At 34.5% G+C, this 27,125-nt stretch overlaps 2 protein-coding genes and 1 long non-coding RNA gene across 3 annotated transcripts; all 3 read right to left on the bottom strand.

The window, feature by feature from the left end:
• Positions 1–8,504: 8,504 nt before the first annotated feature.
• Positions 8,505–10,019, bottom strand: LOC116108086 (alkane hydroxylase MAH1-like). Its single transcript, XM_031394375.1, has one exon. The coding sequence runs from the start codon at positions 10,017–10,019 to the stop codon at positions 8,505–8,507; it is 1,515 nt and encodes a 504-aa protein (XP_031250235.1).
• A 1,965-nt stretch (positions 10,020–11,984) lies between these two features.
• LOC116108108 lies at positions 11,985–12,699 on the bottom strand. Its single transcript, XR_004124588.1, has 2 exons — positions 12,417–12,699; positions 11,985–12,120 (listed from the first exon to the last, which is right to left on the bottom strand). It is a non-coding gene; the product is annotated as an uncharacterized LOC116108108 (long non-coding RNA).
• Positions 12,700–24,783: 12,084 nt separating this feature from the next.
• LOC116108087 (alkane hydroxylase MAH1-like) lies at positions 24,784–25,761 on the bottom strand. Its single transcript, XM_031394376.1, has one exon. It carries the CDS (start codon positions 25,759–25,761, stop codon positions 24,784–24,786), a length of 978 nt encoding a protein of 325 aa, XP_031250236.1.
• Positions 25,762–27,125: the final 1,364 nt, after the last annotated feature.

Below are 27,125 nucleotides of genomic sequence, written 5' to 3' on the forward strand. Positions count from 1 at the left end.
GAAGAAGATGTACAGGAAGGAGGAAGAAGAAGAAGATGCAGAGGAAGAAGAAGATGTAGACGAAGCTAAGAAGAAGAGAAGAAGATGCAGAGGTAGAGATGTGTTAATGGCGGGAGGAAGAAGAAAGGTGTTTGGGTTTGTTTGCAACAATTTCGGGTTTGTGGGAATATAGTATAATTTTGAAAAGATTACATAATACTTCTTTAATCATAATTAAGCACTAATCAAGTTTAATTATCCTTAATTAATAATATGACTATTTAGTTAAAACTTGATAGCTTTTTAATTAAATTCAAACTTGAGAGGTTGTTTTAATAAACTGCCCCGGAAAAGACAGAGAAGTGGAGAAAACAAAGAGAAATAAGAGAAGAAAGAGAGTTTTGAAAAGAATGAGAATGAAAGAGAAGAGAAAGGAGAGAAAAAAATTAATAAAATATACATTTAAGAGAAAAATTAAATAAAATATTAATTTATATTAAATATTTTTATTTTGTGAAAAGTACTAGGTAACCGAACCGGAACCTGGGTTGTAGGTTTTAGTTCCAAATTCTAGAAATTGATCGGCTCCGATTTCGGTTCATAGGATTTAGATGAGTATCCGAACCTGCCCACTCCTCTTAACATTAATTAATTACTCACAAGTCACATCAATTTACTTGTATTATTGTAACATTGATCAGTTTCGTATACACCAAAGTTTACCATTCATGACTATACACTAATTTGTTTACTAGTAATTAAATCATAGCTATCAAGTAATTAAATCAAGCAATCAAATAAAAGTAATACTATATCTATAATTTTTTCTCACAAATTTTTTCTTATAATCTTAATGTGATAGTTTATAATTAGTCAATTATAATTTATCAGGTAGAACTTATTGTGAGCTGTCACATTAAAATTGTGAAAAAAAATTTATAAAAAGAGATTGAAATGTAATATTTTTTATCAAATAAAACACAAATCCAAACTTGAAGATATGTGATACAATATTTGTAGTTCAATTTGTATTTATTTGTTTCTGTCATTATTTGGCAATTCAAAGTAGGCCGAACGACTTGTGCATACCCAAGGTTTACTGTAACGACAAGTTAGTACCCAAAAAGTTTTGAAATGACAAATAGGTACCTTCCGTCATGTTCTGTTAGTGATTTTTGTTTATTAATAGTGAAAAGACTAAAATGCCCTTCAAAGTTTCAATTTTAGTTTTTTATAAATTTAAAAATTTTTAAAAAACCCCCTAGGTTTGCTAATTTAATTAAACACCCCCATATATAAAAGTTTGTTAAATGACAAAAACACCCCACCAACCCAGTGCCAGATTCCGGCCACCATCGCCGGAACTCTTGGCCGGAAAAACTGCATTACGATACAGATGCCCGGATCTGTGTCGTAACGTGCCGATCTGGCCTTTTCCGGCCAGATCCGTGGCTGATCGGCCGAAAAAGGCCAGATCTACTGCCAGATCTGGCGGCGTGCGCCGGTAGATGGAGTTTGCGGCATCGACGACCAGATTAGCCGTAGATCTGGCCTTTTCCGGCCAGATCAGCCACGGTATCTGGCCGGAAAAGCTAGATCGACGCGTTACGACACAGATCCGACGGGTCTGGTCGTAACGCAACTTTCCGCCAGATTCTGGCGTGGTGGCCGGAATCTGGCACTGCGGGTGGGGGGTGGTTTTTGTTATTTTACAAAATTTTTATATATTGGGTTATTTAGTTAAATTTGGTAAACTAGGGGGTTTTTTAGAAATTTTTAAATTTATAAAACTAAAAAATTCAAATTTTAAGGGCATTTTAGTCTTTTCCCTATTAATAAACAGAATAAACAGAATTACTACCAGAACTGACGGAAAGTATCATTTGTCATTTCAAAGCTTTTGAGTACCAACTTATCATTACGATAAACCTTGGGTATGTAAAGTTGTTTTCCCTTCAAAGTATTCAATTTTGACTGTACATTGTCTGGCATGACCACAAGCATTAATTTCATTTTGTTTAACTTAAAGGAGACGAAAAAATTAGATAGGATGGATGTAGCTAGTAACAGACTCCCAAAATCGTATACCAACTAATTTGATGATTTGTATTTATAATTATAATGAGAAATAATCAACGATGAGCCTCAATTGCTGGAAATTAAGCCACGTCGTGGATCCCTAATCTTAGTGTTTAGTTTAGGGATGAAGCACGGATTATTGGCAAAGTAAGAGGAGATTAATATGATCAATTACAACTGATTTTCTTACAGCTGGCTTTTATATATATAACCGTTTGTATGCAACGCACCGTTCTATCTAACTCTCATTTCTTACAATAAACCCATCTGAACTCTAAGTTTATTCTAACATTCCCCCTTAAACTAGAACACTTTACAACTTCTAGTTGCTCATTCTAATCTTATTCTAACATTCCCCTCAAACTAAAAACAACTTTGAACAAGATTCACAATTTTAACTCCTCCACTCAAGGTCAATCACATTCATAACAGCATGCTTCAACTATGATTGCAGAAACTTAGCCCTCAAACCACTTCAGATCAATAAACTGATTCCAGAAAACTCAGCAGCCTCCCATTTCATATCAGACAACTCCAACTTCAGTATCTCAATACTTCTATTTCAGATAAAACCAACACATTTCATTTCATCAACCCAACACTTCAGTTTCAAGCGCAAAATTAACAAACTCAGCAACTCACACTTCAGTGCAGCATTAGCAACTTAGCACTTACGTGTAGCATGAAACTAACTTCAGAACCACGCAAAATAAAAAACTGCAACTCAACACTTCAGTGCAACATACACCTAACACTCACTGCAGCATGAAAAACTACAACTTCAGAAACCCAACACTTCAGCGTACAACTTCAGTAATCAACACTTCATACACATAACCTCTACACTTCACCAAGGCAAAGACTTTAGCAACTACAACACTTCACTTTAGCAAACATCAAATACCAAATAAACCAAAAGTAACTTCACCAATCGCATCCATCAAACAGATAAAATTTACCAAACTAAAAAAGAAAAATTGCAATTCAATTGCCTACAACGTACTTCAATTTTCACCAACTCAGCACTTCAACAGTACACTTCACACATCACAAAGTAGCAAATTTAGCTAAACTGGACTCCCACTTTTCTGTTTTGAGAATCCAGATTCAGTTTCAAAATTTTCTTCCTTTTCAACCAAAGAATCTGCAATTTTAACTCTCCCGTAGCTGTTGAAACCTATGAGTAGAACAAGGTTTAGTTAAAATATCAGCAAGCTGATATCAGTCCCCACATAGCATGAACACACTCCCTTTCTGCTACTGAGCTACTCTCCAACATAGTGCACATCTATTTCAATGTGCGTTGTTCTTGCATGGAAAAACAGGGTTAGAAGACAAAGCTCTTGCACTCTGTTATCACACCATAGAACAGGAGTATTGTTGGTTCAAATTCCAAGCTCCTGAAACAAATTTTGAATCCAAACTAATTCAGTGGCAGCTTGACATAAGGATCCATATTCAGCCTGGGAAGACAAGGCTGTTGAGACAAGGATACCACTTTTTTGTTTTCGGAGCTCCACTGGATGAGATTCCCCCAAGAAAGATGCTATATCCACTAATGGATTTCTGTCATAGCTCACCTGCCCAATCTGCATCTGCATACCCTCTAGATAAATTCTGATTTTCTGTGAACCTAATCCATGCTAGAGTGCCCTTTGTACTTATTGCTCTTTTACATGCAGTCCAGTACGCGTTTAGGGGCTTGCAAGAATTTGACTTAGTTTGTTGACTGCAAAGCAAGGCAGGTCTGGAAAGAGTAAGATACTGTAGGCTTCCAACAATTTCTATAGGAGGAGCTGATCAGGGTTCATTGTCTTTGCTCAGCTAACACACTATGGCCATAGGAGTTTTACAAGGCTTTGAATCTGCCTACCAGCCTTGGACAGTAACATCTTGAGCATATTTGTTGAGTCAAAATTAAGGCAGAATCATTTCTTTTACCTCAAATCCAAGAAAAAGTGAAGAGCACCTAGAGTCTTGGGAATGCTTGTTCAGATCGGAGACAATCTAGAGATGAGTGAGAATCATTGCCCATACGAAGGCTATCATCCCTTACACCAAAAGATAGCATTTGAGATCCTCTTTTAAAATAAAATAGCCTAACATCAGAGGTTTGAATTAACAAATCCCCAAGATAGTAAAGCACTTTGATCTTGTCAACCAAGACTAGGAGCTTGTTTTAAGCCGTATAAGGCTTTTGTGAAGCTTACCACATATTTGAATGAGATGCATTAGCAAAGCCTCTGTTGAGCCATGAAAACTGTTTCCTGCTACTCCCCACCCTTGAAAGGCATTATTATATCATTTGTTGGATATCCCACTATGATAAACTGCTAAAGATACTGACCCTTCTATGGCAGCTTTAATTACTGGAGAGTAGGTATCAAATATCTAACCTGATTTTGCTGAAGTCCCTTTTGCAATCACTTGGCTTTATTTCTGTAGGGAACCATCAGAGTTAAGCGTTTGTTCAAACCACCACTTTACAGCCTACTAAATTCATGTTTGGTGTATAAGGGCCCACTCCCAAGTCGTAATCTTCATGAGAGCTTCATATTCAGCAAGCATAGCCTCTTTCCATTCTGGGATAGATAAGGCTTCTGCAGTAGATTTTGGCTCAGTAAAATAGTGTGAGTGGACAGACCGGCATAAGCTGCTGAGTTTTGTAAATGGCTTTTGGAACTAGGTGATCATAGGATGGATATGTCATTTAGAACAGGTTGTGAGAGAGGAAGCCACTCAGTGAATATCTGTAATAGAAGGGATTGATTCTGTGAGCACATTGGAATTGATATCTAGATCTTAAGACCAGAGATTGATTGTGTTGATCAGTGAGGCTGCTACTGAAATATCTTGTGATGAGAAGCTGGGGGGTAACTAAGGGGATGAATGGTGGTTAGCAGTAGTAGAGGCAGAGTCGACCAGCAGTGAAGAGTTATCAGTAAAGTAAAAGTAACCGTTTTTGATGACACGCTTGGTAACCAAGAACACCAGTAACGTAGCATCTGTCCAATCGCAAAATCACATCTTTGCACAGCACACAATTTAAAACCAGTTTTAAAGGAAAATCAACTCATTAAACTTGGCCTGTTTAACATATAAATGTCTGCCTGAAGAATATCCTTTTGTCATAAGACTGTAACCCAAAAAATAACTTTTTTCAGTATGATAGTAGAGTTTTTGCTCTGATAGGGCCTGATAAATGGGTAACAACAGCAACCAAAGACTCTTAGCTCATTACAGTGGGGTCTTGATCAAATGGCTTTTGGAAAGGAGAGAATAACCAATAGAGGCTAGGAATTTGATTCAATATAGACTGCGTATGAAAGATTGCCACCAAAACAAAGAGGAAATTGCAGCATGAGCAGAAGAGCTACCCAAATTCTGTAATTGCCTATGCTTCCTTTCTACTCGACCATTCTACTGATTGTAGGACAGGGATGGGGTCAAATAGAATACATTCTGTTCCAATACTTAGAAAATGATCTGAATCACCCTCCCCAACCTGTTGGCAAGCACTTCACTATTATATTGAACTTGTTTTTAACTAGACAGTGAACTTAGTAAAACAGGAAGGCTTCAGACTGTGCTTTCAGGATAAATCCACATAAACCTACTGAAATCATCAACAAAAACAATAGTTTAAAATTCAGAAGATCTACTGGAGAGGTCCCCACAAATCAGATAGACTAATTCAAAGGAGCCTGTGAATGAGACCTAGAACCAGGAAATGATAGTTGCTAAATTTTTTTTTCCAAATGTGCATGCTTCACATAAAGTATTAGCTTACCACAGGACCATACATTGAGCTTTGTTCAGTACATTTCCAAGGTTTTCTCTTATGGAAAGGTGGCCTTTCAGCATGCCATAGTATGTATGACTAACTTTTACATCAGGTACATTATTGGATTCTTACACTTATTGTTTTGCTATGCTGATCAATATTGGGAAACATAATGAGAGCTTGATTGTTATTTGAATCTAGAACCAAGAATTGTCTGCTACATGAGTTTGAGACAAACTCTTGTGAGCCAGGAGAAAGGAATAACACCAGTACCAGCACCAGCGAATTCAGAACTAGGCAAAGAGATTTGCCACTGATACAAACCATCTTCAAACTCCCTTGCAATAGAGTGTCCTTAGTGACTTTTACCTTTATAAAACAGTGATCACATGAAATTGCCACAATCACATCATTGTCCTTGTGATTTGAGAAATGCTTAATAATTTTTTGCTATTTGAGGCCACACCAAACTATTTCGTAAATGCACCACCTTAGAGGAGAAAGCAGAGGGTATAAAAGTCTACCTTGTGTGCAATTGGAACTGACTGCCCATTACCACACTGACTAGAATGCCTCCTTGGTAATTAGATTTAACTACAGATTATGAATGTATGCAGTCATATGACGGTGGCCCTGAGTCCACAAACAGTTCTGATCGCTGAGGACTTGAGAGTGCAACAGATGTAGATGACTGAAGATGCTTAGTAAGTGGATGGCTTCAGATGTGAGAGATGCCGAGCGCACTAGGTGAAACTGATGAAGAAAGAGACTAGAAACTCCAGTTGTGCAATAAGGATGGTACTGAGATTGTGGCAAAGTGGTGGTGAAATTAGACATGGACCAGGAAACCATAAGCTGGAGTGATTTGGGGTTGATAGCATAGCTCTGGCTACCAGTAAAGCTTGTGCAGAATCATTGGCAGGACTATGAGGTGAGTGGGTAGAGACAGGATTACAGGAGAGGCGCCATTAAAGCCTGATATCCATAGTCAAATCTATGGTAACACTGAAGTACGAGTGACCAGCTTTCCCAGACTTGACAGATAGTCTTGGCTGAAATATCCTCGACGTCGACCTCTTCCTTTTTGCATGTTGGAGGCAAACATCATCATACCAGGTGACATAAAACTGTTTGTTGTGACCTATACTCCAGAATAGCGAGGAAATGAGGCTGTAAATTGAGATGTAATCAGGTCTGTACTCCCTTGAGAAATGCCACTGCCCAAAAAGGGATATTTGTAGATAGCTGGTGATTGTGAGGCACTTAAAGGAGGAGAAGCCTAGAAACCCTGAGGGTTTGGACGCCAAATTTGAAGGTAAACTAACTGGTGAGCTTGAGTTCTCCTCCTGAAGAGGAAATTTTAACTTAAGAACTTACAATATATCACCTGTTCTATTTTCGACTACAAGAGCTTAGACTAAATGTCATGAAAACTAGAATACCATTATGTTGTCTCTCAGTCTTATTTCGTGCTTATGAAGTAAAAACTGGCCCTCTTAGAGTGAGCTGACTACTGTTGGAAGTAAGGTTAGCAATAACAGCGTCTTACTGAGGTCCCAATCCATCTAAGATATACAATAAGAGCTCTTCATCACAAATTGGAACCCACTAAGTTAATTCATCCTTACGCTCCTTCATTCGCAACACATCTCATTATATGAGAGATTCCTTTTTAGTACTTAGCAAAAGACTTCTCAAATATAAAGTTTGAGCTTTTGAGACAGATTGAAAATGCAATTCAAGCGTAGTCCAGATCTCATAAGCAGTAGAACACTTAGCAAAATGACGAAACATTGATTCAGATATGGAAGAGATTAGCCAACTAACTAGGAACTGATCAATTCGTTTCCAAGTGAAGTAATCAGGGTTTCCTCTCTTGCTTGATTGTGCAGAATCATCAGATTTCTCAATTAAGAACATCGGAGGATACATTTGATCACCCGTTACATGACCTTCGAGTTCGTGAGAAGCAAGAGCCGGAAGGATTTGCGACCTCCAATAGGTGTAGTTCTTTTCAACCAAGTTTACAGAAATTGATGGCAGAGATGGTGGAACGGCTGAATTGATTGAATGTACAGAATCCGTTTGCATTTTGTAAGAAATTGAGACCAAACTTGCAGGATCAAGGTTTTAAATTTGCCAAAGATGTGTGTCCAGGGCTCTGATACCATGAAAGTGTTCGATCCTAGAAAAACAAAGAAAGAAAAACCAGAGTAAAGAACGAAGAAGAAGAGAGAATTATGTTTCAATTAAAACTGATTTTCTTACTTTTACAAGAGAGAGGTGGCTATATAGCCGTTGTATGAAATACACTGTTTCTATCTGACTCTCATTTCTTACAATTTAACCCATCTGAACTCTTAGTTTATTCTAACACTGATCAATTAATGCCAAAACAACTTCTACATAACAAGTATAAGAGCATCACTCTTAACTGAAAATTTTTACCCCTATATGAAAGCATTGGAAAAGTCTAGAATGCAGTACTGGGCTATAATCTTTCTTCAAGAAAATTGAGTAACACTATATAATATAGGATTCAAAAGTTTAACCATAATAAAATAACACTTTCATATCATTATCGTATAATTAATGTAGTATCAATACATCTGCAACTGTCAATACTCATTATTCTAATCTCAAAACAACTTTTGATCTATGCTCATGACGATTTCCTCTTAACCCTAACCATTAGTCCATGTTTCATGCGTAAACTGATGCTAAGACTAGGAATCACAGGGGGATTTTCTAGTACTTGAATATCATAGTTATAAATTATAGCCGCAGCAATTGCCTTCATTACGACGAAAGCAATTTCTTTGCCGGGACACATTCTTGGCCTCGTGTTGAAGGCAAAAAATTTATGAGATGGCTCATGTTTAATCTTTCCCTCTTCTGTTATCCATCTCTCCGGCTTGAATTCATGGCAGTCTTCGCCCCACACTGACGGCATTCTCCCCATTGCATATGAACAAATTATCACTATCGTCTTCTGATTCACTCTGTGTCCGCTTGGAAGCTTGTCCTGTTGTGTTGGCGTCCTGGTTTCATAAGGAATCGATGGGAATAGCCTCAGGGATTCGCATAAAGCTGCATGGAGATAAACAAGGTTGCTCAGCTCATCGAAATCGAATGAACGAGGACGATCCTTATCGCCTTTGTTGGCGTCTTTTGGCGCCGCGTTGAGTTTTAGTTCTTCTCTGATTTTACTGATAGCTTCAGGATTTTTTGACACAAGCCAGAAGAACCAAGAGATTGCTGTACTTGTCGTGTCTTCGGCGGCGAAAATAAGGCTGATTATGTTGTCTCTCATGACTTCCTCATCGTTATCTCTTGGTTGAAGGATTTCATTTCGGTTCAAGTAAAGGTTCAAAACATTGAAACTCTCTTCATCTTTGCTCGGTTCTTGTTTATTCACAAGATTTTGGTAAAATTCATCAATAACTCTCCAACCATCTCTATATTTTCTCTCTTTCCCAATTCTCAACCATCTTTGCAACTTCCACAACGTTTCAGGCACAATATGCCGAAAGAATATCGCTTCACCCGCATCATCTAACGCCTTAGAAAATGGTATTTCCGGCAATTCAACAGAGAGAGATTTTGAATTACAACCACTGGCGATAATCGTCGCATAATCAAATGTATACCTCTTTATCAAATCCTGCAAGTCCACAGCTAAATCTTTTTTACAGGCGTGTTCAAGAACTGGGATGAGTCCTTCCTCGATAATTTCAGGGACACTTTTCGCAGTAAGTTGATGAAACTTTGCGTGAGTTAAGAATCCCCGGGCAGCTTTTCTTTGCAACGTCCATTCTTCAAAATCAGAATTGAAAAGACCATGGCCAAAAACATCGAATCGCTTTCGCCATTCGGAGCCTTTGGGATATCTTGAGAAGTTTGTGGTGAGCATGTAGTGGACATTAGCAGGATCACTGGTAAGTAAGATACTGTTTGGCGATAGCCAGTAATTGATGAGGATTGTGCCCTTTCTTGTCCTCAAAATTTTACTCAGTTTGTCATGGAAGAGGTGGAGATCAAGAAGAACTTCAGGCAAAAGTCCGAAGATGGGCAAATGGCGGAGGGCCAGCTTGTTGCTGTTTCTGTAAAATCTGAGAAAAAGAATGAAAGTAATGGCCAAGAACATGCATAGAAGGCAGGCTAAGAGTAAAATCATGGTTGTGAAGATTTGAAAACAATCAGCTTCAAGTGTTAATGAAGTTACTTAGAAGAGATAATTTTATAGTTATAATTACAAGTCATAGCAATTGTGTTTTGTGTGTTTTTAGCAGTAAAAACAGGTGAAATGCAGAAGTAACAGTGACGGGAAGTGCAGAAACAAGAGCTAAAAATATGCAGTATAAAGGAGAAAACATGGGATGGTGCAGATAATGCTTATGGAGTTCTCAGAGCTTACCTTTCTCTTTATTGTTGATATAAACAAATCATAAATAAAATACTGCTACGTAAATTATAATTTTTTTTAACTATAATGCAAATATATTTTGTAATTACTTGTATGTATGTGCATGTTTCATTGTCTTTTTTATATTTTACTAATAAAATTAATAAATTATTCGTTATTTTGCGCTCAATGGTACTAGCTAGACTCCTTTTAGTTACTTATGTCTTAGAAGATTGCCTCAATATTAAAGGCTAGAAAGAAATACATGATCAATTACATAATAATTTTTTCCTCATGCAATCGTACTTTATAAAAAAGTTTATAATAATAACCTGCTTTTGCGACCAATTTTCTTTATAATAATAACCTGCTTTTGCGACCAATTTTCTTCCTCGCATCTCTCCTGACTCAAACCAATGTTAGGAGAGGTGTTTTGACTCAAAGCAATGTTAGTAGAGGTGCTGTATCCTTTCTGGCGAAAACTGGTTTTTTCTCTATTAGAGTCAAAGTTGTCAAATTTATATTAAAATAGAATACAAAACAGCCTGCATCAAGATGATCTACTCCTAATCCTAGCTATTAACCCAAGCTTCAAGGATAAGGCGAAACTAAAATTGGGGATCACCTCTTGATTTCCTACTACCTCAACATCCTAGTTATGAAAAATAGGAGCCACAACAGCCTTCATTAGGATAAAAGTAACTTCCTTCCTGGACAAATTCTCGGCCTTGAATTGAAGGCAGAAAATTTGTTTCTTGGGTGATTTTTAAACCCTCCATCTTCAGCAATCCATCTCTTTGGCTTGAATTCTTCGCAATCCTCTCCCCAAATCCATTTTATTCTTCCCATTGCATACAAAGACACTAAAGTCAATGAGTTTTTCTTTACATTATGGCCGCTTGGAAGGCTGTCTGCTGCCATTGCAGTCCTATTGTTACATGGAAGTGGTGGGAATAGCCTCAATGTTTCAGATTTGACACGACCCGCCCTAACCCTCCCTATCCCACAAGCTCCGGGCGTACACATGAGACTTGAGTGACCAAGATATGTCATGTAAGAAAGCTGAAACCATAAAACCTGTTTTTCTTGATAACATCCTAAAACATTTCCCATTCCTTTCATCATAATTAAACTTGTCCACAAATACATCTCAGTTTTGAAAACACATGGTATCGGGTTTTTTATATTCTTTTACAATCAAAACATGGGATGATGTCGTGTGGCCCAACCTCGTGTGCAATCGCTCCTCAGCACTGCTCCCACCGGGGCGCGGGGCGAAGTATGTAATGAAACCTTTATACATGTAAACTCTAAATATTTTTTTTTTTTTTTTTTAAGAAGTACATCATGTAAATCTGAGGCATCTCTCACAGCCCATGCTGAAATTTCCCATCACAACTAGTATCCAGGGATAAATTGTCCTGCCCAGCAAAATCTAGCATCGCGTGGTAGTTACACTAAGTCCATCTAGCCTAGTGGAATTCTGCATTTCTCAAGCACTTCGACCTTGTGGAATCCTGCATCGCTCGAGCTGGCATACAAAATCTATCACACCCAACAGCATCCTACATCGCTCGGGCGGAATCACAACTAATCATATGCATGCGCAGAGCCAATTTGAATATGAGAGGGATGGGTACTACGTAGGGTAGTTTGAAAACCATTATCATCATACATATGCTCTCCAAACATTATTTACTACAAAACTTATGCCATTTCTCATTGTGGAAACATATGTAGCAACATTAAAATATCACATATTATATGGGGTAAAAATGTAGGTTTCCAAACATGTTTTCAGGTTGACAATTTAACCCAATTTTCACATCATCATCCGATCTTGCCCAAAAACATCAAAAATTCAATCTTTCTCCTGTCAATCAACAAAAAAAAAAAAAAAAAAAAAATTGTATTAAAGCTCATTTCCATAGAGAAATCAAATGATTATGGCAAAATAAATCAATAATCATTCTTAATAGACATTGAAATAACTTTTATTAAAGTAAAAGTTAAGGTTTAAGATTTTTCCACTCACAACTCGTGAAACTCAACCCAAATAGTGAAACCCCTCTAAAAATCTTGTTCTCTTTCTCCCATTTGAGCCAATTATGAAGAAATTAACTTAAATCCCTAAATTAGAAGAATAAAGAGGTAAGGATGAGAAATTACCCAAATTAATACCTTACCCACAAAAAATAGATGTCAAATTTCACTTTCCTAATGATTTTCCAGTCGATCTACAGCTTTTCCTCTCTTTTCCTTCTTCTTTTTATCTTTTCACCTTTTTCTCTTCCTTCTTCCTTTTTCTCTTTTCAGGCTCTTGCTTCTTCCTTCTCTCTTTACCCATGAAAAATAGACGTCAAAGAAAAGAGAAAAGGAAGATAGTTAGGAAAGTGAAATTTGACGTCTATTTTTCTGGGTAAGGTATTAATTTAGGTAGTTTCTCATCCTTATCTCCTTATTCTTCTACGTTTTAAGCTAATTTCTTCAAAATTGGCTCAAATAAGAAAAGGATAATACATTTTATATGAAAATAATTAATGAGAATAAATTATTATTGTGTTTGATTTGTGTGGGCTGTATAAATAATTAATGTATTTGGTTTACAATATACAAAATAATTAGATATTATATATATATATATATATATATAATCATGTTAAAATATGGGGCATCTTTGTCCAAATAATTAATTAATGAGGTTAAAGAAATCATTCAACAAGTTAGGTTAATTGTTATTTGACATCAATTAGAGGACAGTTATGTTCGAAATTTTTGTTAAGTAAAGGTAAAATTGGAACAAAAATAGGATTACCACATTAATATTAAAATACCACCCTTAGAGTCAGTAATCACATAACCCCCTATATCACCTCTCATATAACTTGAGTAATAAAATATTACCGAAATCTTTTATTACATGTTGGGTGTGTTTGGATTGGAGGCATATAAGATAACGGGAATAATCTTCGTTTATTTTGCAAGATTTCGGTGTTTGGTTTGCAAGTAATAAAATATTACGGGAATCTTTTATTGCAAATAGTGTTTGCTACTGGTAATATGGGGGTTAATTTGATACCCTTCCCCACCCTTGGGATTAAAAGATTACTAGGTAATCTGATTTTTATACCTATTTTACCCTTAATTAAATACCATTTTGGACACAATTGCCTTCAAATGTCTATCAAATAACAATTACTCAACCTCCCTACATTTGAGAAATTAGCTAAAACATCATAGCCACAAAAAATTGAAATGTTAACAAAATACCCTCAGCCACCCAAGACCACCACCGGCCATTACTCACCACCGCCAGTTGTCGGCACCGTAACAGTGCATGACCAACAGGATCTGGCCAATTGTGCACCAACAAGGCCTTTTCCGACCATGGATTTGTGATCCATAGCCAGAAACGACCAAATATGGTCGTTTCACAGCCAAAGATGTGGTCGTGAAACGGCCACAGATTTCACGACCAAAGATCTAGCATTTTCACAACCACATCTTTGGCCATGAAATGGTCATATATCTAGTCGTGAAACTGGAAATGGCTTTGCCAGTGCACGATCGCCATATACGACCAATCGTGTGCCATTCCATCGACTGCCACCAGTAGCCGACGATGGTGGCTGGCTGCCGACAATGGCCTGAGGTGGGTGGGGATGATTTTGCTACAAATTAAAGTTTTATATGGCTTAGGTGTTTTAGCAAAATTTCAAATGTAGGGGGTTAAAAGAAATTATTCAAAAATAATAATATATTAATATTTAAAAAGGAGGGCAATTTAGTCATCTATATAACATACCCACTCATTTATCTCTCAACCAAACATAATATTCACAAATTTATTCAAACCAACCAAATACATTTTCTAAACATTCTCAGTAATCTTTAAGGTGATGTATTTTTCCGTTAATATAACATTCCCCTATAATAAAACATTGGGGTGCGTTTGGTTTATTATTTTGGATAGGATTTTGGGAATAATATTGGGTAGTTGGATAGGGGAGTATTACAAGGTAAAATTTAAAAATTTAAAAAAAGAACCCCCTAGGTTTGCTAATTTAATTAAACACCCCAATATATAAAAAATTTGTAAAATGACAAAAACACCCCCACCACCCGTAGTGCCAGATTCTGGCCACCACCGTCGGAATCTGGCCAGAAAATTATGTTATGACATAGACCGGTCGGATCTGTGTCGTAAAGCATCGACATGGCCTTTTCCGGCTAGATCAACAGCCAGATGTGGCTGTCAAAGACCGCAAAAGTCCATCGTTGGCCGTCGTTGTTGGTCAACGATGGCTTGGCTGTTGCTGACGGCCAGATCGGTGAATTACCGGCTAGTTTCGGTCGTGGTGTAAGTCATTGTGATAGATTCTGACTACCACCGACGATGGTTGTCGGAATCTAGTAAGTATGGGTGGGTAGGGGTGTTTTTGCTAATTTTAAACTTTTTTCTAGGAGTATTTAATGAAATTAATAAACTTAAGGGGTCTAAAAGCAATTAAAAAAATACTAGAATATTTCTCAAATAATGTGTCAAATGATATCTGGGGAATAAGATTGGAAATATGGATAATAATATGGAACCAAACGCACCATGTGATCCAAACGCCCATGTTGAACCAAACAATGTAATGACTGGATTAAAAGATAGATTACCGGAGTAATCTTCCAAAAGCCCTAGTCAAATGCCCCTTTAAGGTTATGTATCTCATTGGTAATCATTTTCTTTTTTTTTTTTTTTTTGTAATAAAACATTATCAAAACCAAACACACTTGAGAATTAAACTTGTCTAGGGAAGCTTAGCTTCCACTAGTAGCAGATAGCAGATACTCTATTTTTGTGATAAATAGAACCATTCTAGTTTCGTACAATCACATTTTTCGCTTAAATTTTATGTTTATACATTAATTTTTTTTAAGAGTTTTTTGTTATGTGGGGTTTATGAAGAGTTTTTTATAAGCTTCAATAAGTTTATAGAGTATAAGTATATATAGAATTATAATATCTTATCTAATAATTTTCATTCAAGTAAAACTTATCAAAATAAAAAACATTTAAAAGCGGGTCATGCTAAAAAACTTGATAGGGATTAAAAAAAATCACTTCCCTTTTAAATTGTTAGTTGGGATGGGCTAGAAATAAACTTTTAAAAGTTTAATTGGGTTGGGCCTCCACAAACCCAAACACATGGGCTAGATATATGGGAACGAGTATCGATAAAAGAACAAACGAGAAAGAAAAAATACAAGAACAGATATATGTTTTGGCAATTAAATTTAAAGAAAGAGACAAATACAGTATATATATATGGAGAAAATAATAACATAAAAAATAACAAAGGTCTAGTATATTTTTAAGATATTACCTACATAAGTTTATAATTTTAAATTATTCAATATAAATTGAATTTTTAAATAAAACATCAAACGCCACCTTAATTAAGCATCTCCACAGAATTTTATACTTATAATATTTATAAGTTTTTCAATTTCTTATTTAAAATATTTTTTTACAATTGTTATGTCAATATTTTTGGAGTAAAGCTATATAAAAATTTTCAATAATTAACTTATCTTATGTACTACTTAATTATTAGTACATATAGCTTCTTAATTAGTAAACAAACGTTTGATGGAATGTTTGTAATTGTACTTCATGATGTCGTGATATTATATGACCCTCTATCTTATTTCATGTCGTTAATTTCTATATATTTATTTACCATAAAACATAATATATTGCACATACAAATTACCTATATGGTTTTTTTTATATATATAAATTAACAGAGCACCTGTAAATATTGTATATAAGAGTTTGTTAGAATTGTACAGGTGTTGTTAGTCTCCATAGCCTCTAATGTGCTTCTTCAGAAACAAGGGAGAAAACCTTGTTGATGGGAGGAATTGGATCCATTAATAGCAATTGACCACACACTTGAGCAAAAGAATCATGCAAGCCCATCAAGAAACTCATAACATACTCCATTTGATAATGATATGCAAGTGCTTTAGTTCCTCCACAAACACACTTTCCACAAGAACAGAAAGGCCTGTAATTACTAAGTTCTTCCCAAATTGTTTTCAATTTGGTGAAATAAGCATCGATAGAAGATGAAACTTGAGTGTGATTCATCAGATCACACCTCAATTGAAAAATACGAGGTCTATTTTTCTGCTGAAAACATTCTTTAAGATCTGACCACATTTCATAAGCAGAATTGGAGTATATAACACTAGCAAAAATCTCCTTAGAAACAGAGTTAAGAATCCAAGAAATAACCATGTTATTGTTCCGGATCCAAGAATTGAGAAGAGAATCATTACCATCAAGACGAGGAATGGATCCATCAATAAACCCTAACTTGTTCTTGACTAACAGAGCAATCACCATAGCTCAACTCCACGCAGTGTAATTGTCTTCAGTTAGTGGTTGTGACACAAGAATTAGCCTTGGATTATCTGAATGATGAAGATAATAAGGACTGGAACCATCTTCAATGGCGGAATTGATCCTCGATGAAACGAAGGATCAGATTGAGAAGAAGAATCGTTTGCCATGAAAACCAGAAGAGAACAAACGAACCACAGAGGACATGGATCGAAAATCAAGAACATGAAGGAATGAGAAATTCCAGAACGAGGACGCACAAGAAGCACTTTATTGCTCTGATACCATATTGAACAAGAACATAGAGAAGAAAAAGGAGAAGAAGATTACTTCACTGATTAATCGAAGAAGTTACAGAGGAGGTAAAACTGCTGATATAAATAGCAGGGAAGAAATAGACTCGACCAAAAATACAATTTGTCTACAGCTGTACAACCAATGAACAAATGACACCTGTACAAGTCTAACAAACTCCTATATACAGTATTTACACGTGCTCTGTTATAAATTGAAGTGTGTTGATGCAAAGATTTACATCAACTAGAGGTACGTGATTGACAAAGTTATAATCACGTAAGATGTGTGCGCGATCCTAGTGGATCAACGGTAAAACAACATAATAATGGATAAGTTAGAATTAATCTAGAACACAAAGAACAAAAAGAGAATTTTTAAAGTGGTTCGGCTACTCGTAATGCAAGGTCTACATCCACTATTATATTATTGAATGTAATCTGGTTTACAAAGAGGCAACAGTTTGCTTTATGCATCTTGTTTTTCATCCCTAAAAATAAATTACAACTAAGTTTATATAGTACTAGTTGCGTGATTGAGTTGGAGATAAACTCAAATTCGTTAAGATGAGAAGTTGTTTGATCACCTACCTTGATTATATGATCCATATCGCGAGAGATTTGCATGCCAAAAGAGGATTTTATCCTCTCCGAATTCCCCGCATAACAAATTAATATAAATAAATAACATAAAGATGTGAATAACTTATTATACTGAACTACAACAGTATTGAATTGTGTAAAGTGAGATTTGTTTTTCCAGAAATTAAGATTTTGGTAATTGTTTAAAATACATATATGACCTAATTTTATTGACTGTTCATACATATAATATCATATTATTTATAACTTGAAAAGTACTTTCTCTATGCAAGATTATAAGACAATTATAATTTGACCAAGATTTTTTTTTAGGGTAAAAGATAATTGTATAAAAAGAAAGAATACAAAAAAGCAGGAAAAAGAAAATCCCCTGCCACAAATTCTTGGACAAGCCCAAGAAAAAATAAATCAAAAGCTATGCATATGAAGTCAGAGTATTCACGCAATTGTAAGCATAAACCAAATCAGCCCAGGCTGAGACAAAATAAAGATCCCAAGAGACCCATACAACAAAAAAAAAACCAGATAAAGCAGCCCACCATATAAACTGAAAGCATAGGCTAACAAATGGCTGTCAATTTCCCCAGGAGCAAAACATTCCCATAAACCACAACAACTGTGAACTTCATATTCTGACACTGCAGATAAGCCAGCCTGAAACTACAATCTGAAATACCATCCCTCCCAAGAGGATAATCTGGAACAGCATTATGTAAACTCCCTAAATGCTTATGGCGCTAAACAGGATGCATTCTATAAATAGGCTAGAATCTGGACAATCTCATCTTGTTCTCCCACAGATTTATCTCCTGGTAACAGTTACTAAAGGCATCAAGCTTACTCAAAAACCAGCCTGAGGAAAAAAAATCGTATTTACAAAGTTTAGGCTTGTCATAGAAACCGTATTTATCCAAAAGAGTTGATGATAGTTTGTTGTAAAGGTTGAGCATGAGAAAAAAAACCCATCACATTAAGTTGATGATGCAGCTTTTTTCCATATTAATTTAGAAATCCAGCAGTCCTGGCCTCCACTCTGCCAACACCAACTAAAGCCAAGCAACCATATTTGAATTTGCCCTCCAGAACAAACTCCCTTTGGTAAACAACAATTTCTCCACGTAAAAGTTTTGTTAGACCGCCAGATCTCAATAATTTTTAAGCCCTGTTGCTGCTCCCAAATTACCATAGCAAGATCTCCCAAGTTTGATAGATTGTACCCCATGTCAGTCCAAAACCACTTACAAACCATGCTTCAAAACCAAACAAGATAGGTAGAGATAAAAGATAAGTAAAATGGAAAAAACCAACAGTGACTTCCCGTTTGATTTTGCACCACAGCAAGGGAGAAGCAAAACCAGAATCTTATCGCCATATTCTTGCCATAGAGGTTTCTCCGCTAGCAAGTCCAAGGTCCCTCAAAGGAATACCCCAATCTTCCATTACTCGTCGAGTCCGTTCATTTTGTTTAAAGGGAAGAGTGATGATTCTGAGTCTCACCGCATCAAAGGTCAGATGTTTAATAGTATCTCTGTTTCTCTTATGGCCTCTAAGGATCCTAAAGTTCCTTTCCTGCCAGATGAAATATACCACTGCACCAAGTAGAACCTGCACCTTTAAAAATAGGGAAATGATAGAGTTACCGAAAAGTTTACACTGAATTTGTGCACCGAATGACATGGCAAAATTCTGACCGTTGTTTAATATTAACTGATAATAAATAAACGGTCAAGATTTTGCCACGTCATTCGGTGTACAAATTCAGTGCATACCTGTTGGTAGCTGTAACATTACTCTTAAAAATATTGATTACTTCAATTTACCCATACTTGAGGGTAAGGGAAGATATTACATGCCATTCATGCCAAAACAATTAACATAAATTAATTGTTTAGCATAAGGTTACATTGTATATATCTTTAAATAAATTTTTGAAACTGTAATACTTTAGATTACAAGTGACTTAGTTAGGATTTTTTATTGGAGATGAAATGATGATATTTTTTTCATATTTAGATTATTTTTTAGCCCCTTATATTTGTTAATTTAAGTAAACAACCCTCATAGTTAAAGTTTATAAATTAACAAAAATACATCCGCCTACCTAACTATTGCCAGCAGCCGGCCACCACCACTGGACGATGGGTGAAAGCCGTTGAAATGGCACTCGATTAGCTTGATCTGGCCGATCATGCGCTGACCTGACCTTTTCCGACCAGATCCACCATGGATCTAACAAAAAATGGTCAGATTAGTGCACGACAGGCCAGATCCAATCAATCATGTGCCATTTCGACGAATTCTTACCATCATTCGACAGTGGTGGCCAGCTGTTGACAATAGTTGGGTGGGTGGGGGTGTTTTTGTTAATTTATAAATTTTTATTAAGAAAAATAATTGTTAAATGTTTTGAGTTGAATAGAACATGATTAGATTTTGAACAATATTAAAACAAATACATTTTTCATTTTTTAGGATAGATAGTGGTATAGGATAGGATGAGAAAAGTGAAACAAATAGAGCCAAAATACTTAGATATTATTTTACTGAAATGCCCTTTACAATATTTTTGTACAAATAATTAATTAATGAGGTTAAAGAAGTCATTCAACAAGTTGGGCTCATTGTTATTTGAAATCAATAAGAATACATTTGTGTCCTGAATTTTTATTAAGGGTAAAATTAGAACAAAAATAGGATTAACACATTAATATTAAAATATCACTCTTTGAATCGGTAATCACATAACCCCCTATATCACCTCTCATATTACTTGAGTAATAAAAGATTACTGAAATCTTTTATTTCCTACTAAATCAAACGATATAATGACCGGATTAAAAGATAGATTACTAGAGTAATATTCCAAAAACCCTAACCAAACACCCTTGAAGATTATCTATCTCATTGGTAATCATATTTTTTTATAATAAAATATTGTCAGAACCAAATGCAACCTGAGAAGTAAAATTCTCTAAGGGAGCTTAGCTTCCATTAGTAGGAGATAGCAGATACTCGATTTTTGTGATAAATAAAACCAATATATTTTTGGACAATCACATTTTTCGCTTAAATAGTATGTTTATATATTAATTTTTATAAAAAAATTTAATTTTTATAAAAAAAATTCTTTTTTCTTTTTTTATGTGGGGTTTATGAAGAGTTTTTGATAAGCTTCAATAATACTTATAAAATAGAGTATTAGTGCATATAGAATTATAATATCTTTTCTAATAATTTTCATTCAAGTTAAACTTATCAAAACAAAAAACATTTAAAAGTGGGTCATGCCAAAAAACTTGATAGGATTAAAAAAAATCACTTCTCTTTTAAATTGTTAGCTGGGATGGGCCAGAAATAAACTTTTAAAAGTTTAATTGGGTTGGGCCTCCACCCACCCAAACTAATTTGCCATTCTTACAGATATTGGAACAAATATCGATGAAACAATAAGAGTATATAATTAAATGTTGCAAGTTAAAAGATCAAAGTTACAAACGGGAAAGAAAAAAACGAGAACAAATATATGTTTTGGCAATTATATATATGGAGAAAATAATAACATAAAAAATAACAAAGGTCTAAAATATTTTTAAGATATTACATACATAAGTTTATAATTTTAAATTATTCGATATAAATTGATTTTTTAAATAAAACATCACATGCCACCTTAATTAAGTATCTCTACAGAATTTTAGACTTATAATATTTTATAAGTTTTTCAATTTTTTATTAAAAATATTTTTTTTTACAATTGTTATGTCATATAAAAATTTTCAATAATTAACTTATATTATGTACTACTTAATTATTAGTACATATAGCTTCTTAATTAGTAAACAAACGTTTGATAGAATGTTTGTAATTGTACTTCTTGATGTCGTGATATTATATGACGCCCAATCTTATTTCATGTCATAAATTTCTATATATTTATTTACCATAAATATGATATATTACACATATAAATTATGTATATGATTTTCTATATATATAAATTGAAATGTGTTGATGCAGAGATTTACATCAATCAAAGATACGTGATTGACAGAGTAAAAATCGCACAGGAAGTATGCGTAATCCTGGTAGATCAGCAATAAAACAACATAATGATGGATAAGTTAGAATTAATCTCAAACATAATGAACAAATATACAATTTTTAAAGTGCTTCGGCTACTTACAATGCAAGATTTACGTCTACTATTTATGTTATTGAATGTAATTTTGTTTACAAAGAGGCGACAATTTGCTTTATACGAATTGTTTTTCATTCTTAAAAATAGATTACAACTAAATTTATATAGTACCAATTGTATGACTGAGTTAAAGATAAACTCAAATTTATTTAGATGAGAAATTACGTGATCATTGACTTTGATTATATGATCCATATCGCAAGAGATTTGCATGTCAAAAGAGGATTTTATCCTCTTTGGATTTCCCGCATAACAAAGTGATATAAATACATTAGTAAATAAATAACATAGAGATGTGAATAACTTATTATATTCAACTGCCATGGCCAACTTTCAACAGCATTAAATTGTGCAAAGTAAGATTCGTTTTTTCAGAAATTAAGATTTTGCTATCAATACCATCATTCTAAATATCGGTTATAATTGTTTAAAATACATATATGACCTAATTTTATTGAATGGTCATATCATACTATTTATAACTGAAAAAAACTTTCTCTCTGCAAGATTATAAGACAATTAAAATTTGACCAAGATTTACCTGCACCTTTAAACATATTGATTGCTTCAATTTGCCCATACTTAAGGGTAAGGAAAGAAACGAGTAATGCTACAGTTATCGGGAATAGTACATAGAATCTGTACACCGAATGACGTGATAAAATTTTGACCGTCTATTAATATTAAGTTATAATTAATCGACGGTCAAGATTGCGTCACGTCATTCGGTGCACTACTCTCGGTGTCTATTATTTTCCGGAAAGATATTACATGCCATTCATGCCAAAACAATTAACATAAATCAATTGTATATATCTTTAAATAAATTTTTGAAAATGTAATACTTTAGATTACCAGTGACTTAGTGAGGACTTTTTATTGAAGATGAAATGGCGATATTTTTTTTCCATAAATTTAATGAGAAAGTACATAAATTTCAAAATACACTAAAAAGCCTCAAAACTTAAAAGATATAAATGCCCCTAAACTAATAATTAATTAAATTTAAAAAAAAAAAGGCCCCGCACTGTTTTAAACTTGGATTAAGGAGAGATTGTTGGATTTTATTTTATTTTTTTTCATTAATTATTAATTAGTTTGGTAAATACTAGAAGTACAAAATTTTTTACAAAGATTTATTGTATAAAGTGATATGGTAAGAGATGAACGAAATTCACTCTTCCATTCATCTCTTACCGCATCACTTTATATAGAAAATCCTTGTAAATTTCTTTTTATCTCTAGCATTATTATATGTTTAAACTCTTTTAGTCGGTTTCTAAAAAAGTTGTACCTAAATGATAATAGCCCTTTACCCATAAGGACGTGGATGTTTCATCATTTTATTTCTACTTTATTAGATTTCCTCATCACATCAAGGTTTATGGAAAGAAAAATCAGACATATATATATTAGGGGTGTTCAAAAGCGGTTAACCGGTTTTATTTCTACTTTATTAGATTTCCTCATCACATCAAGGTTTATGGAAAGAAAAATCAGACATATATATATTAGGGGTGTTCAAAAGCGGTTAACCGAACCGGTTAACCGCTTTTCTAGACCGAACCGGATTTTCGGTTCGGGAAAATTCCCGAACCGAAACCGAACCGGTTTTAGGGAAAACCGACCGAAAAACCGGTTAACCGTTTTAAAAAAAGCGGTTNATAAACCCATAATTTAATAGTTAGGGTTGGCACATACTAAGAAGCGACCAACCCCTTTGATGGTAGGCCTCAAAAAAAAAAACTAACTAATTTTTTTTTTATGGAAAAGTCTTCTCTAAATCTCTCTTTAGCCTTGGGGATTCTACTTGTCTTTATTAATTTGACATTTTTGTCCTCCCATTTTCCCCTAATTTAGTCCATATAATATACCCTCAAATGACTATTAATTGTGATTTTTAATTCTATGATTTGGTTTCATTATCGTTTTATCTGTATTTACATTTTTGTATTTTATCTCTCTATCTAATTAATTACTTAATAGACCTCAATTCTCTCTACTAATAAAAAATTACATATTGTAAATTACACCCTTTTTTAATAAAAATAAAAATTAATAATTTATGTAATTATAAACTAATAATCTACTTAATAATTAGCCATGGGACATACAAGTCTTGCCCCTTGAAAACACAAAATCTTAAATATCAGAAGTTAACTAACGCCCTGGACGTCAACCTGGAAGTATAATGTCCTCTTAAACCTTTTTTTTTTTTTTTTTAATGTATTTAAATCACAAGTACTTAAGTTCTATAGCAGCACATATATGTATAGTTGAAACATAGAATGATATTATCATGCAATACATAAGCTTCTAAGATAATCTCTCCTCTTATGATTGGATAGTAAATAAACCCTTTAGTCATGGGGTTTAGTTATACTAATTTTGTCTTCGAGTTACGTGAGAGATAATTACCGGCTTTACAAAAAAAAAAAAAATCCTAACATAAGAAAGAGAATTAATAGTAAAATGGATTTATTGGTTTTACCAAGTAATCTATACGTCACACTAATAAAACAACGTCCTATAATCCATTTATGTCACAAGTAACTCCGTCACATTAATTATTACACGTGTCATTACAAATAAAATGACATTATTATGCAACCACAAGCCTCAACCATAATAATGAGTCTAATTAATAATCAGACATAGATTCGTATTTATCATGTAATCTATACGATCAAGCCAATAAAAGTATTGAATGTAACACATTTAATTCTTATTGCCGGTACGATGAATTCCATAACATTACATATGTAATATGTAAAATTGCAGGTTTGCCTTAGCTGTTAACTTCAAGATCATGAGTAATTAATTAAGGTGTGCACAAACTAGTCTAAACACCCACTATCATCAAAACAAAAAACATTACATATGTATCATTACATACAAACATAATCATATTATTATTGAACATATAAAATTAAAACATATTAGGAAGAAACTGATTAACCAGATACATATATATCTTACGACATAATCGATACATCAACCTAATAAAACTTCAGAACTTACCATAATATATTACATCATAAATTAATCGGATTTGTTCCTAACCTTAACCAATAACCCAAACTTCATGCGAAACATGACACTTAAAGTAGGGGTTACAGGGTGATTTTCGAGCACTTGAAAATTGTAGTTATGGATGAATGTTGCTGCAATGGCCTTCATTAAATTAAAAGCAATGTCCCTGCCTAGACAAATCCTTGGCCCAGCATTGAAAGAGAAGAATTTATGTGGTGGCTCATGTTTAATCCCTCCATTCTCCGTGATCCATCTCTCCGGCTTGTATTCAAGACAGTCATCTCCCCAAACCGATGGCATTCTCGCCATTCCATACAGGAAGATTAGAACGTTGGTCTTATCATCAACACAATGCCCACCTGGTAAAGTTTCGGATTGAAGCGGGGTTCGGATTTGTATCGGCGCCGGAGGGAACAGCCTTAGGGCTTCACAAAGAGCTGCATGAAGATAGATCAACTTGCTCAACTCCTCCAGTTGGAACAATCTAATATTCTTCCCATCTCCCTTTTGTGGCAAATTTCTTTCTATTTCTTCCCTAATTTTCTTCTCAACAATAGGGTTTTTCTCAAGCATCCAGAAGAACCAAGTGAGAGCTGTACTACTTGTGTCAGCAGTTGCAAAAATAAAATTCACCATGTTATCTCTCATAACTTCATCAGAAACTTTTGGAGAATTCTCTTGATTTCCTGTCAAATAACAGTTCAAAAAATTGAAACCCTCTTCATCTGCAAAGCTTATTCTTGATTTTCCTTCACTCAATTTCTTTTTATTCATCGATATCTGCTCGGCGCAAAACCGATCGACAACTTCCCTTGCTCCATTCATTTTTCTTTCTTTCCCAAACCCTAACCATCTCTGCAACTTCCACAAGCTCTCCGGTAGAAGAAATCGCAAGATTATGGCCTCCCATGCATCGTCTAGGGCTTCAGGAACCGGATTTTTCGGTAATCCAATGCAAAGAGAATTAGGGTTATGCCCGGTGACCATCGAAGAAGCAAAATCAAAGGTATACCTCTTGAACAAATCTTGCAAGTCCAACACTTGACATTGTTTAGAGGACAGCTCAAGAACTGGGATGAGTCCATTCTCTAAGATTCTCCGAATGGTTTTCGCGACAACCTGCTGGCTCTGCTGGTGACTTATAAAGCTTCGAAAAGTATTTCGATGGGTCTTCTATTCGTCGAAATCAGTGTTGAACATACTATGATTTCCGAAGAATTCGAACCGTTTCCTCCACTCGACTCCCTTGTGATAGCTTGAAAATTTTTCCTTCATCACGCAGTTCACAATTGCAGGATCACAGGTGATCAATGTGTCCATTTGACCAAGCCAGGCACCTTTAAGGAGAAATGTCCCCATATTTGCTTCAAGAATTTGAGTGGTTTTCTCGTGAATTCGGTCGATGTTGAGCAGAAGTTCCGGTAACATTCCGAGGAGTGGTAAGTTCCATAAGAACTTCTTTTTGGTGAAGTGATAGAGAAAAAGAAGGAAGGAAATAGCGAGGATTGTGTATGGAAGGAAGGCAAATAATGGTGCCATCATGGTTTTGTGAAGAAATGTAGAAGAGATAATTGAAGTAGTGCAATGAGAGGGCTGGTGCAGACAGGTTTAAATAGAAAAACTTTGGACAAACTTTCAGAGAAAGGTTGATCTACATTCTGCAATGATATTGTAACCACTTACAAACATTCAAATAAAGTTCTAACATTAATATTTTGATGTAACCTAAAATTTGGTAACTTATATTCGGTGAATAACCAAAATTGAGACGTAAGAAATTCAAACTCGAGAACTTATTAACAACTTAATTCAAAATATTGTCATCAAATAAAGGTTCAATTAATTTTAATAGTTAAGTCTAAATGAGTTTATGAGATACATGCAAACTTTGAACTTTAGATTTTCGGCTCTGATATTATATTAGACCTTCAACTCCAGTACCATATTAAATTATCATTCCACCCACAAACGTAGGATGGTAGGTGAAGATTCAACCATATTAAATTCGTCTAAATTATCATTCCACCCACAAACTTAGGATGGTAGGTGAAGATTCAACCATATTATGGGGGTATTTGTCTGAGCTTATGAAAGTTTATAAGCAACAAGTGCTTATAAGCTAATTTTAGCTTATAAGTATTTAAAATTTTAAGCAATTACGTGTTTGATTAAAGTAAAGTACTTATAAGTGATTAATAAGTAGTTGACGTGTTTGGTAAAATGTGGCTTATAAGTATATTTTATTATAAAATGACTAAAAAGGGTACTATATTAAACAAGAGTATTTTATTTTATTTTATTTTATTTATTATTATTATTTTTTTTATTTTTTTTTTATTTTTTTTTTTTTT

The sequence above is a fragment of the Pistacia vera genome, unplaced genomic scaffold (assembly GCF_008641045.1).
Source record: "Pistacia vera cultivar Batoury unplaced genomic scaffold, PisVer_v2 Contig553, whole genome shotgun sequence".
Lineage (NCBI taxonomy): Eukaryota > Viridiplantae > Streptophyta > Magnoliopsida > Sapindales > Anacardiaceae > Pistacia > Pistacia vera.

What these genes read in the sequence shown, in the direction of transcription:
- LOC116108087 (XM_031394376.1), bottom strand. Translation starts at nt 25,761, where the DNA reads ATGGTCACCGGGCATAACCCTAATTCTCTTTGCATTGGATTACCGAAA.
- LOC116108086 (XM_031394375.1), bottom strand. Translation starts at nt 10,019, where the DNA reads ATGATTTTACTCTTAGCCTGCCTTCTATGCATGTTCTTGGCCATTACT.